Genomic DNA, 12993 nt, shown 5'->3' with positions numbered 1-12993 from the left:
AATACACAAAACAAGAAACAGTAGATATACACCTGTTAAGGAGAAAATGGAGCTGGATTGGACACACACTACGAAGAAACACAACAGCAATTATAAAGCAGGCACTGACATGGAACCCACAAGGCAAACCGGGTAGAGGACAACCCCAAAACACCTGGAGAAGAAGCACAGAGCAGGAATTCAAGAAGAAGGGCCTGACGTGGAAACAGCTGGAGTGGATGGCTCAAGACAGACGAGGGTGGAAACAATTCATCAATGGCCTATGTTCCGAAAGGAATCTAAAGGCTAAATAGAAAGAGTGAGAATTCCTTGCCAGTTTGCTTTGACCAATGACATCACAGATTCCTTTGATTGAAGAGAAACAAGTGTTTTTGACCTGAACAGATATATTAGTCTGTCTGTAGTGATAGTGACTACAACTTTAATTCGATTTCCATGAAATTGTCACTGTGTGGTCTACACCTCATTGGGTGGACCGTAATGCGTGATTGGTGTCGCATGACAGACGCAGGAAGTGACGTGTTTATCCTTCCCGCGATGCACAAGACGCTCGCAACATGGAGCCGTTTCGCCCGGTCCCTTTTCGCCCTCCTCCTCGGCCGAATCATGTCCCGAGATCAAAAGTGCTCGGGCCCGCACAGTGCTGATTGCAGCCCTAGTTTTGTATTCATTTTCACCTTGTTTTCAAAATTTTGATACAAATACATTTTAATGTTTTATGTCCCCGTGGAGCGCCTTAAATCTACCTCTGTGTATAGAAGGTACTTTATAAATAGAATAGCATTGACGCCAGGTTTCAGACTTATGTGTGTGTGTTGAACTCATGTATGTTATTTAGTTGTGAGATTTGGAAGTGTTTTTCAACAATCTTTTATTTTGAGAAGTTATAACAAAGTAGATCGTAGGAGAAGTATAAAGAAGGTGCCCAGAGGGGGGCGCTACTCTCACAGTCGTATAGCGCGCAGGATTTTGGGGTAACAAAGGTTACCATGGAGACCTCTCGCATCCTTTGTTTGGGGAGCTGAAGTGGGATGATGGCTGACAGCTGCAAGACACACTGTCATGTTATTATTCCATAAAAAGTGAGTAGATAGAAAAACATCGAGGAAAGTGTGGCACTCTACTCTTTCATATTTAATGTAAGAGTGAAGCCAGAGGCTCCGACAGCGCAAACTAGCTGACTTTCAGCTAGTTAGCGCGCACGCTAACTCCACTAGCCGGCTGGTTCTCGGGTCCAGTCTGCTGCTGACGTGTAAACACCACTTTACTGTGAGGGGTTTGTTCTCCGTTAACGTGTTTCTGGCCGAGTCATGTCTCTCAGAGACTGAACCTGAACCGGGTGAGTCGCGCTGACACGGTGAAGTTACGTAGGGAACGTAGCTGTGGGCGGATCTGCGCTAGCCAGTAGCAGCTAGCCAGTCGGGACAGGCTAGCAATGACGGATGGGATTATTCCTGCCGGTGTCTGGATTCTCATCCGCCGGACATGATTTCATGGAGAGCACCACACAAGTAAGAGCTTCTGGTCCGTCTACGAATGTTTTTCACGGGGTGTATATATGGCGAAATCGTGTGGTTAGCACCGCTAGAGAGGGAGGGTTTCCTCTCCGGATTCAGCGAGAGGAAGGAGGTCGACTGATTAGGAATAATGAGTAACCACAATCTTGCTTCCTGCTAGCCTCCTACGATTGACCGTTTTTACGATGTATAGTGCATTTTTTAATGGCAGTAAATAGTTCAGCTTCAGTAAACACACCTTTCTGTGTTTACAGGCTGTGAATGAACGATCGCACCACGACTCTGTGTTGGGTTAAATGACAGTGACAGCCATCTTCAGCAGCCAGCTCCAGTAACGTTAGCAGAGGGATCTGTGTGTGGAGCTTTGCTGTAAAAATCCGTGGTGTGCCTCTGATTCGTGCTGTGCCACATTCCCTATCAAGCTCGATGAGAGGCTGGTGTCGCAATGTGTTTATTCATTTGAGGCGATACGTTTAAAGGTCTCAGCCCAGTGTTTATGAAAGGAGGATGGGGAAGGCTTGTGCTGCCTTCAGGGACTCCTACTGAGCCCGATCATTCGTGAGTACGTTCAGTTTGAGTGAATGTGCTTTTTATTTGAAATAGCAATGCTGAGTGTTCGTACCAGCAAAGCAATAACACAATAATAGCTCACAGTTGGGACAGAGGTGACTCATGCTGGATAGGAGACGTGCGCCAGTGAATACAATGAACAAATGAGCTCTGTGATAGTTCACAGGGAAGTTCTGCATTCTTAATTTCAGTCATGCTAAACTGAAAAAGCTTCAGTTAGCATTTAATAATGAGTCATGCAGAGCCACATGTTTGTGGCCATAGCAATAACCCTGAACCTTTCATGCTCTGCTGAGGAATTTAGTGCATTCATGTTATGATTAGATTAACTGACTCATGAGGTTCTTTACAGAGACGAAACTCGGGTGACACAATGTACTCGTTTTGTATTTGAAAGCACTGGAACAAAAGTCTGTGTATGTGTTTTAATCCCTGTGGATTTATACATTGTGGTGATTGTATTTAGTGTTGAATATTGTCATTTATTTGAGCGTTATACTGACATGGACCTACAAGTCTGAAATTCAGTTTAAAATAAGAGAATGAATCAAACGTCTTTATTTCATATAGCTCCTCTCAAACAAATCAATTGCAGTTCAAAGTGCTTCGCAGGCAATTGACTAAATGTTTGATGAGTTAATGATTTATGAGTTCAGAGAATAATGCACTCATACTTTGTAAATGATTACGAAGTAAATGATAGTGAAACAAGATAAGATAAGATGATCCTCAGTAAAGCAATAGTATGGAAATATTAAAAAATATCGAATGGATAGAAATAATTGTGAAATAAAAGTGTCAGCAGAATATGTACAGGGAAACGGGTTGTACATTAGCCCTTGAATTGCAAAGACAGGATATAATATACCTAATCAGATTCTATAAGAAGGTGGGGTTGTCTCGTGTGTTTAGTAAAGCCCGAGCAATCGAGTCCTTTGGACACGGTGGTTATCTGTGTCCAGAAATGATATTCAGAAATCCCTGAAGGCGCCCTGTTACGTAACAGAGGAGGGCGGGGCGATAAGACGGGGGGCGTGGGAGGGAGACGTGCAAACACACACACTCTTTCACACAAATTGGCTGTTACACATTCCTGGTCCTTGACAGCTTTCTTAAAGACAGACAGACTTAAAGAAAGAGACGGAGAGAAAGAGAGAGAGAGAGAGAGAGACAGAAACACAGACAGTCATACAGACAGACAGAGAGACAGACAGAGAGACAGACAGATTTGGGACGTTTTGACAGAGGAGGACTTCGATCGAGGAGACTTGCCTTAGTACAACTGGTAAGAGTCGTGTTGTCTGGTGGTCGTACCTGATTCAGTCGTCTGTGGAGATTGTGAGCTGATGTTGTGGTGCGGGGATCTACGTCGACACGCGGGGCTGCGACACAACTCACGCAACCAGCGCAAACACACACGCAGATCAGTGTCGCATCGTTTTTCTAGTAAGTTCCAGTCCAGATTCCACCGCAGCGAACACGAGCTCAGCCACGCTACCCTTTTATGTTTGCTGTAATGCTTCAGTGGTTACAAATGTTGTGTTCAGGCGCTGCGTGTGGTCGCGACTCGCTGCTGTTCCTGTCGGGAGCTGCGTGGTGTTTACATCAGTGCTGGGCTAATAAAAAGCAGAGCCACGTGTTGGGAGCTGGGGACCATGTGGTCGTTGTAAACACTGCTGCCTTGTGGCCTTGTGAGTCTTTATCTGCCGTAAGAGCCCGTTCATGTTACTTACTCGTCACATTTTTGAAAGCGGTTCGCCCCCTGAGGGTATATTTTGTGAGAGGGTGAAGTTTTAAGCCTGAAACATGCTTCTGCGACTGCGTCTGCGTCTTTTCACGCCACTGTGGCGCAAGACTCGTTTTCATTCATGCTTCCCCAACCGTTGCGCGTCTTACAAAGCAATTACGCGCCAGAACACTAGGCGGAGTAATGCTTTTTGTCGAAGACGACCTTAGAGACGCCTTATTTCTTCTTCGTCTATTGTTTATTTACATAGCCACTGCGGCTCCTCGTAGCCTTTTTCTGGCGGACAAATCCGCCAGTCAGTGACAGGTTATACAAGTGATCATCCTATCGGATATCTTCTGCCAAGTGCTCTTCTATTTGGTCCATATTCGTTCTTCTAAATCTTCCGTGATTTCTGCCGGTATTATGGGGCATGAAACCGGAAATGCAGCTCCAGAAGGGATGTAGAGCAGACCAATCACAGCCTTGCGGGCTGAGTGAGCTTGCGGAGCTTTGCCGTAAATTTTAGAAAAGGGGGTCGACACCCGTCAGCACGTAAGGAGGCATACATAAGCACGTAAGGGACCCGGAAGGGCTCTTGCGCTTACGGGCCCGTGAAAACGCAGAAGCATGTTTCAGGCTTTAGGCGCTGGATTGAATTACAGGAGATGACTAGAGACCAAATCAGGCTTTCTTTGTGCGTGTATATGAAGACCGGTGACATACTATATAATAACAGAAGCACCATTTGCATGGAAATGCCTTCAATCTGACTCGCACACTAACTAACCACAATTTATCAGCTTAAATGTCAGTGTTGGTACAGGAAAGGTCAGGTTCCCACGTGATAACCAACAAGCAGTTCTGGGATCATCGGCAGGTCATGTTCCTCTCACATCTTTGTGTGGGACTGACTGTACACCTCAGATCGGTTAGGGACAGGGGATGAGGGAAGGTCTTTGTCCCACTGCTGCTCTCTCCTGTTCTCTTTTGTTTCAGGGACGCACTTGAACTCAAATTTACTGGCTTAAGGATATGAACATGTGTTGAAGTAAAATGTACCATATGTTTCAGTTATGGTGGCAAGCTGGTGTCAAAGTTTTTTTGAAGGGAACATTTTTTATTTTCTAGAGCGAGTACTTGATTATTTTATCGCAATCACAACAGATTTATCAACTCTGTAAACATTCAGAAAACGGAGAAAAATGCCCTAAACAATATCCCTAAGTGATGTCATCATATTTCCTTTGTACCCGACCAATAGTATTGATGAATTAGATAGTGTTTGGGATTTTTGTTAAAGAATTATATAAACCATTTGGTGTTTATCTGAATCATGGTTTATTTTTTAATTGGTTAATCTTTCTGTTACAATAATTTTTAACCAATGGAAACACAACATTTATTTTACAGTCTATATATCCGTAATTAATACTATAATTAACTCTTTGACCCTTTCATATCAGAGTGTTATTAAGGGTTAACCCCTGGGTGTTACTACTAACACAAGAACTGAACCACATAATTATTCAATGTGTTGTAAGATACACAATATACATAATATAATATAATATACCTTATGTACAATATCTTATCTTTCTTTGATTTCTTTATCCTGTCATCAAATCAAGTCATTCGGCTCTCAGGTAAATAAAAAGACATTTTGGCAGCCAGTATTTAGTCAGGTTAGAGTAATCCTATGATGAGGATGATTTATTTATGTTATAATAAGTTTATGCTGTGTTCAAATGTACATATAAAGCAGTGTAGTGTCAGACCACAATTAAACCCACATCGGAAGCAATGATGTGAAGCCAGAAGGAAAAGGTGTATCAGTGCATTCAGACTGTCCCTTTCACACACCTTGTTCAGGGCGGGAATGATGCACCTTCATTCTTCCATCTTTCAGCAGAGAGAGGATGTAGTCACTTTTTAAGACAAGGCTCGCAAGGAAGGGCCAGATGATAGCGATGATAACGCCTCAGATTCCAGAATGACAGTGTGTTATCTAAAACCACACACCGGGACTGCAATATGCCACTTTGTTTGTTTCACTGTAAACAAGAAGCACAATCAGAAGCCTTCTTAATGGTATTAAAGCAAATTTGGCATTAATTTGTTTTTTAAAGGAGGTTCATGTAAAGAAGGTTTTTGGATGCTGGATGTGTCCGAAAAGGTCTGTTTTATATGGAAGCTCAAGACATACGTAACTGTGACATGCACATCATTGTGTGTGAGTGAGTGACAGTAACCGAGAGGCTGCAGCTGAGATAAACAGGGAGCCTAAAAGCTCAGATTGGAAGTCAGAGGTCACTGATTAGGAGAGTGGTGGTCGGCATGGACCTTCAAGCCAGTCTGTCCCTATGATCTCTCATCACCTAATCCTCACCTCCCTCACACCATCCCTTCCTTTGTCTCCCATTCTCTCTCTCTCTCTCTCTCTCTCTCGCTCTCTCTCTTAAATATTCTCTCTACTATTCTCTCATTAATATCATTGCCATCTGCTCCATATGTAACAGCCCAATTAGAGAAAAGAACTTTGACCCTACCTGTCCAAATTTAATTTGAAAGTCTCCAACCTTCCCTGCACACTTCCTTTTCCTCACACACACATGCACGTAAAATCACTGCATGCTTATAGGCTGTCCAGACTTTGACCTTTTATTTTGTTTTCTGTCTACAGGACCTGAGCTGATTTGTCAGCCTTGCGTAGAGTTGGTTTCACCCCTCAAGTGTCCTTTGGATATCAACTGTCCATGGTTGTCTGAACAGAGGATAACACAGTAAGAAAGCGTGGCACAGTGTGCGGTCAGTACAACACAGCAGGGCTCCACCGAGAGAAGAGCGGAGATCGACCAACAAGTGAAGAGGAAAAGCTCATTTGAACACAACATGTCTCAAAACAGAGAACTGGTGGTTTACTACATACAGTATAAACTCTCCCAGAGGAACTATCCTCTCAAACACATGGGACTCAATGAGCCTACAAACAGGACTGACAGAGAGGAGACAGGCTCAAGTGAGGAGCAGCAAACAGCGACGCACGCCAACGGAACTTTAAATGGCATGAATCCCGGGACCCCTCCAGATTCCCCGCTGCGGCAGGAAAGGTTGCCATCAACGGCGGGTCTGGATGCGGTGAAAGAGGCCCTCCGAGACTCGACCAAAGAGTTTGAGCTGCGATATGCCCGCGCCTTCAGCGATCTGCACAACCAGCTGCACATCACGCCGGCCACAGCTTACCAAAGCTTTGAGAGCGTGATGGACGAGGTGTTCCGGGACGGTGTCAACTGGGGCCGCATCATAGGGCTTTTTGCATTCGGCGGGGCACTAAGTGTAGAGTGTGTGGAGAAGGAGATGAGTCCGCTGGTGGGCAGGATCACAGAGTGGATGACGGTCTACCTGGACAACAACATCCAGCCCTGGATCCAGAGTCAAGGAGGATGGGTGAGTCTGACACAAACAAAACATAACGTGTTGCCCTTTTTTAAATCAGCACCCTTCGTTACGTGCTTCAGTTATATTGGTGCAAGCTGAAGTCACCTGTATGGAAACAGTGGTCATGTGGAAATTAAGGAATTATCATTATTTTTTGCATGGATGCAAAAGACTTTTGTTGACAAGATTGCGCCTGCTACGATTCTCTCTCACTGTTTGTTGATGTCATGTGCCTGTTGGTCAGCTGTGTTTCTGTCTCAACAGTGAGTTTGCATGGACTGACCTCCAATGACACTGTATCTTTGGCTGATAAACAAAATCCAGAGCGTAGCTTTTCTTTCATCATACATGCATTGACTTGGCTCGTGCAGATGGGCCCAGACCGACCGCATACCCACATTTAAACTGTATCAGCCTCAGAGAGATCATTACATGGTACAGCGATGGGGTTGTCTTTACGACCAGCAAGATTAGATGTTACACAGCAGTAAAAAGTCTGAGCACGTGGTATCAAAAAGCATCTGTGTTTAAAAAGAGTAAAAACATCATGTTTGTTTGTGTGCTCAGCAGCTGCTCTCAGCTGTTCTCTAATTGATCAGCAGCATGGAGCTCAATGAGCTGAATCGAAGTGGGAGCTTAACAGGCTACATCGGGGCTTTGTAGCTGTCTGCGGTCTGCCAAGGGATCGAAGTTCGCTCATCACAGGGTGGGATGAAGTCCAGGGCTTTTACAGATAGCCCTTTGTTTTACTGGACTCAGTTGATTGGCTCTGTGCTTTGCTTTGCTTTTTTTTTCTTCAGCTATCTGTCTATTCTCCCCTTTTTGTCCGATCACAGCTGTATGTATGAAAGCTCTGTTCTTTTTCTGGGGTCAGCTTGAAAGTGGGCTGTCCTGGTACCTGACAATCCAGTGTTTGTGTGTGTGTTTGTTTGCTACTGAACCCTTCCAGGACAGTTAAGGTCAGCTCCATTCCTTTGTGCTGACCATTTGATGGCACGGGGGAGAGCAGGAGCGAGGGGAGGGGTGTTTATAGTCTCACCAGTGCTGTATAATGCCAGGTCGAAGGTTGATCCTATGGAAACTGACATACCATTGGCAGAACAGCAGACCTAGAACAAATCCAATTGGGCAGATCATGGCTTTGCTGTTGTTTGTACTGCCAACCTCAAATATTTTTTATTTTTGTACGGAAAGCCAGAGATAATACAGAGGAGGGGCCGTAGGCAGAGTGACAATATGGAAACAGGTGACAGGATAACACACTGATGGTGGATGTCCTTTGTGGAAGGGATGTTGTAGCATTTGTTTCAAAATGTACTTATTATTGCACTATTTATTTATTATCTACTCCTGATACTTCAGTAGCTGTTTGTATAGAAACAATAAGTACAAATCAGAGAATAGTTCAAGGTGAAAACCATGAAGTGGCTAGAAAAGTTTAACCTCATGTCTCATCATGATCACAAATAAATATTTTGTTGTTAACAAAATATTTGTCATGTGCGGCAGATCTAGCTCACACATACAAAAAAACATACTAATACTGCTACAATACAGTTGCTGGGCTAACAACATTGTGTAGTTGCTTGCTGTTAGTGGCTCACATGTCAGTGTAACCCAGACTTGGAGAAGTGAATGACTTGATCAGGAATTGTTGAATGGATCAGCATATACCAGTATCCGGTTGTGTGGTTTCATTTCTCCCTCCAGTTAATTTTTTTTTTCTTGAGCACATGATTTCACTTCCTTCCCCACTAATCTTTGTGTAATTCACTTTTATTCCCTCAATGATTCAGTCACCTGGTGCTGGGGAGAGAGAGCATGTGTCCCGTGTCAATTGTTCATAAGTTGCCACAGGGGTAGTCCCAGTGATGTGCACCACAGAGTGTGCACCGCAGAATCCATAGATATGAAGGTGGTTTACTGTTGGAGCCGCATCATTTTGGTCCGTCTTGTCGTTCTCATGCTTTCCCCTGTCTATGTCACATGTCTTCACGCTTTCATTTTTTGTGGTTCGACTTTTCAAAGTCAGCCTACACTTTCCCTGAAATGCACTTGAGTTTCTCAGTCTCAGTAAACCCACAAGAGACTTTTTCTTTCTCTTTCTTTCTTGCTTCCTTCCCTCCCCTGATGCCTGCTCACAGGGATGAGGAATAGAGCCGTTGGCAGATGTTGGAACCTGAGTGTAGCTGTGAGGCAGGTGTGCCCTTAGTGCTAGCTGATGAAATACTAGTCTGCTTTAGCAGCAGCAAGGTCACTTTCTCCCTCTTTCTCCCAGAGATCACTCCCTCTCACCTACTTATAGTTTCTTCACACACTCTTAAATATTTACTCTCTGGAAGGGTTGTGACAGAGAGGACGGTTTGTTTGAAGGTGATTCAATATCTGATAAAATATGATGTAAATGAATGATGTAAACCAATATTTTCAACTCATCTTCAAGTAAAAATTGTCGTTGTGTGCATAATTAGTTGCGCTCAGGGGTGTTTACCCAAAGTTTGGAATTTGCAATATTTGTTTAAGCTCCATAATATGGCACTTGAGAAGAGACTTTAACATCACAGCACTGCCTTCACAAGTTGACATGTTAACAAAGAAGCAGTTATTTTTCCAATATTACGCACATTGAATATACAGCTCCAGAAATTATATGACCAATTGATTGTAGCTTGACAAAATAATGACTAGTTTATTTATCACATATGACTTGGGCTGTTGGTTGAAAATGTCTCAAATGAAACATGTATAAAATTTTATTTTATAAACCAAACTTTTGATAGATTTATCTTCTTGAGTCATCGTAACTAAAAATTACGACAAAGTATAAGGGGTAACAAAAGGAAAAATTGGGAAAAATAATTCATGAATAAATTCTTAAGGCTATGAGAGTAGTCAACTCAACCACTACCAAACATTTCTGTCTTCACTTCCTCCACGTCTGTGCTTCTCTTTCTCTGGAATAGACAGTTTCAACAAAAATTTTCAAAGTACTAAAGGGATTTTCATGATAATCTAATAATACGACAAACCAAAATTCCCTTTTAGTGGCCATAATACTCAGAATTGATTCTTGTAAGCCTCATTATTCCAACTGCATTTTCACGTTGGTTTCTAACACATAATCAATAAAAATAGAAAAGGAAAGATAGAAACTTAAACCACACACCCTAACAAAGCCAATTCAATCTCATGTGTCAAAAATATTTCTGATAAAACCAGTCAGTTTTTTTTATCTCCTGTCAGAAAAGGCCCCTTTAGCTGGACCTCAACTTTATCTGAGAAAATCAAAAACATGAGCATTAAATAAATGGGTATCAAGTGGAGGTCATGCTACTGACAAGCTGTTGTCCTTCACTAGTAACAGAGAACTTATATGTCCACCTAAACACACAAACACAGTGGAAAGAGCCTGCGCAGGAGACATTGTTGAGGTGACAGTTGAGTATCGAGAAGTGAAAGGGGTTTTTTGCACAGCAGAACAAATCTTGCTGTCATAAAAATTGATAAAGCCTCGGCCAAAACTATCCTGCTGGAGGTTATTTTAGAGCTCCCACTTTCCGGGATGCTGAGATGTAGTATTTGATAGTAGCGTGTGAGGTGAGATAAATATGCCCGGACAGATTCTCCCCTTCGCAGCCCATGGTTTTAGAAGAAGAGCCCGAGCAAAGCCATATATTTTCAGATAATAAACCTCCTTGGCAGAGGTAGAGACAGTGCCATCGACCTAATAATGCTGTTTCCAGCAGAGCAGGCGATGGTTGTGATTACTCAGTGGAGACTGAGCCGCCTCGGGGTGGGGGTGCAGGGTTATTACCAATTATAGATGAATAATATCTCGACCTGCTACTGAGGAAAACAATGTTTTTTCCCCCCTGACAGACTAATAAAGGTTTAACTCATTTAAACGAACCACGATGCCACGGTCTGAGGAAGCTTGGCTGCAGCTGGATGTGTGTGTGTGTGGGGGGGAGATGAGACCATTAGCCCAGTTGTTTTGCTTTGTGGCATCGATGGTCTCTGTAAGGTCAAAGAAAAGTTAACTACATGAAAAATGTCTATGAGCAGTGAAAGTCTGCCTGGTTTCCTTGGCTTCTTTTCCTTTTTTCCCCCCTGTCACCACCGCTGCTTGTGGCTGTGCACGGTACATTGTTATGCCTCGTTCAGCACTAGCGCTTTGAATGATGGGTCTTGTGATACCATATATTTCTCTCACTGTCAAGAATGGGTAAAAAACTGCAATATTGATAAGTGATCTTACTATGTGAGCGAATGTCGGCTATTCGTCTGCGCCACAGAGCTCCATTGTTTCCCAAAAATGATTGAATACACATTGGTGAGCGTCACTGATGCACTGCTGACGTGTTCCTTCCTAAACATGAAGATACTAACGACAGTGTGTGGTGCAACCTCTGAGCCACAGTGTTGTGAAGTCAGAATATATTCAAAGATGGTATCACATATTGTGTGTTTTGGCTTTTTCAATGCGAGTATTTCAAAATGGTCTAACATTCATGTATTTGTGTATATGTGTGGTTATAAATACGTGCAGACTGACTGTAGTGTGAAGTGGGTTAAAAGCAAAGGCTGCAATTAAAGGCCTATGGAGAGTACCTCCATTGACTTGTTTTGACGAGGGAAGCACCTGAGCTTCCTTTGTGCCATTTTCCTCAGCAGACTTATTTACTCTCTCTCTCGCTCTGTCTCTCTCTCTCTCTCTCTCTCTCTGTAATTAACATGCACATAGGATAGGCGGTTAGATCCACAGAGTCGTCTGTCAGACTGCCCTATCGAAGAAAAGCAGGAGATCTCACCCTTGGGACCGATCCAGTCCGCCCCCCCCCCACACTCTCCGCCCCTCTCTCTCTCCTGTCACAACCCCCACTTTATCTTCCATACGTCTCTCCCTCCATCTCCTCTACGTGCATGCCTCCCCCCTGCCACTAGTCAATTTGGTCCCATCTTTTTCTTTCTGCCTCCCTCCTTCCTCCCCACTGCTCTATTTATCATTTTGGAGCTTCTTTTTTTCCCCACCTTGCCTGCCCTTCCTCCTTTTTCATCCCTTACCTAAATCCATCCCGACATCCATCCATCTCCAGTCTACAATACTACCCAGATTACAGTGGCCAAAATATTTTACAGGTCAAACACGCCACATTCCTCCTCAATCCCACTGTTAACCCTGTGTCCCAGTGTTCTAGTTCTTCTTCCAATGTTTTTCAGTTTGTTTATCAAATAACGCGCACACATTGCCCAGAACACGGCCGTCAGCCGTATTGATTCCCTCATACTTGATCCCCTTACCCAAACTACTGCCACCATCCCTTTATATTTGCCTTCATCCCTCTTTTACTCCCCTCTCATCTCTCACCATCCCATCCTCCTGTGCCCTTTATCACTGATGGCTCACGTGTGACTATTTAGGAGGGATGTTTTTTTTTACATGGTGGCTCTCTGGCTCCGTGTTCAGGACAGTGGCGTTGCTAATTTCATCAAGCAAACTTTGATGAGCTGATTTATGTTCATTCGTCGTCACACATCTGGCACGGGTGGTGTTGTCTAGTGCGTTTTATTGTATAGTGGCTTGCTGCAGAGGGGAGGGGACAACAGCAAGTCGGACTGGTCATGTGACTACCTCAAACAAAGGATTTGTGGCCACACACACACACACACACACACCCACACACACACAAATTTAGCTTTACTGGCTTTTTAGTTGTACCCACAGGTGTGCCGTCGCTTTAC

At 43.6% G+C, this 12993-nt stretch overlaps 1 protein-coding gene across 5 annotated transcripts in view; it reads left to right on the top strand.

The window, feature by feature from the left end:
• Positions 1-1408: 1408 nt before the first annotated feature.
• The window catches only part of bcl2l1 (BCL2 like 1), a 30148-nt gene continuing 18563 nt past the window's right edge, over positions 1409-12993 (top strand). Inside the window, exons 1-2 of one of the 5 annotated variants that reach the window (XM_062391593.1) lie at positions 1409-1511; positions 6497-7260. In XM_062391593.1, the coding sequence (XP_062247577.1) occupies positions 6706-7260 (555 nt within the window). In that variant the 5' untranslated portion in view covers positions 1409-1511; positions 6497-6705. Of the gene's footprint in view, positions 1512-1954; positions 2080-3232; positions 3373-3405; positions 3534-6496; positions 7261-12993 lie in introns of those variants that run through there. The other 4 variants (XM_062391595.1, XM_062391597.1, XM_062391594.1 and 1 more) reach the window with 4 other exon arrangements.

Source organism: Platichthys flesus, chromosome 7 (genome assembly GCF_949316205.1).
Source record: "Platichthys flesus chromosome 7, fPlaFle2.1, whole genome shotgun sequence".
NCBI classification, from domain to species: Eukaryota; Metazoa; Chordata; class Actinopteri; order Pleuronectiformes; family Pleuronectidae; genus Platichthys; species Platichthys flesus.
This window is presented reverse-complemented; position numbering and strand designations above follow the sequence as displayed.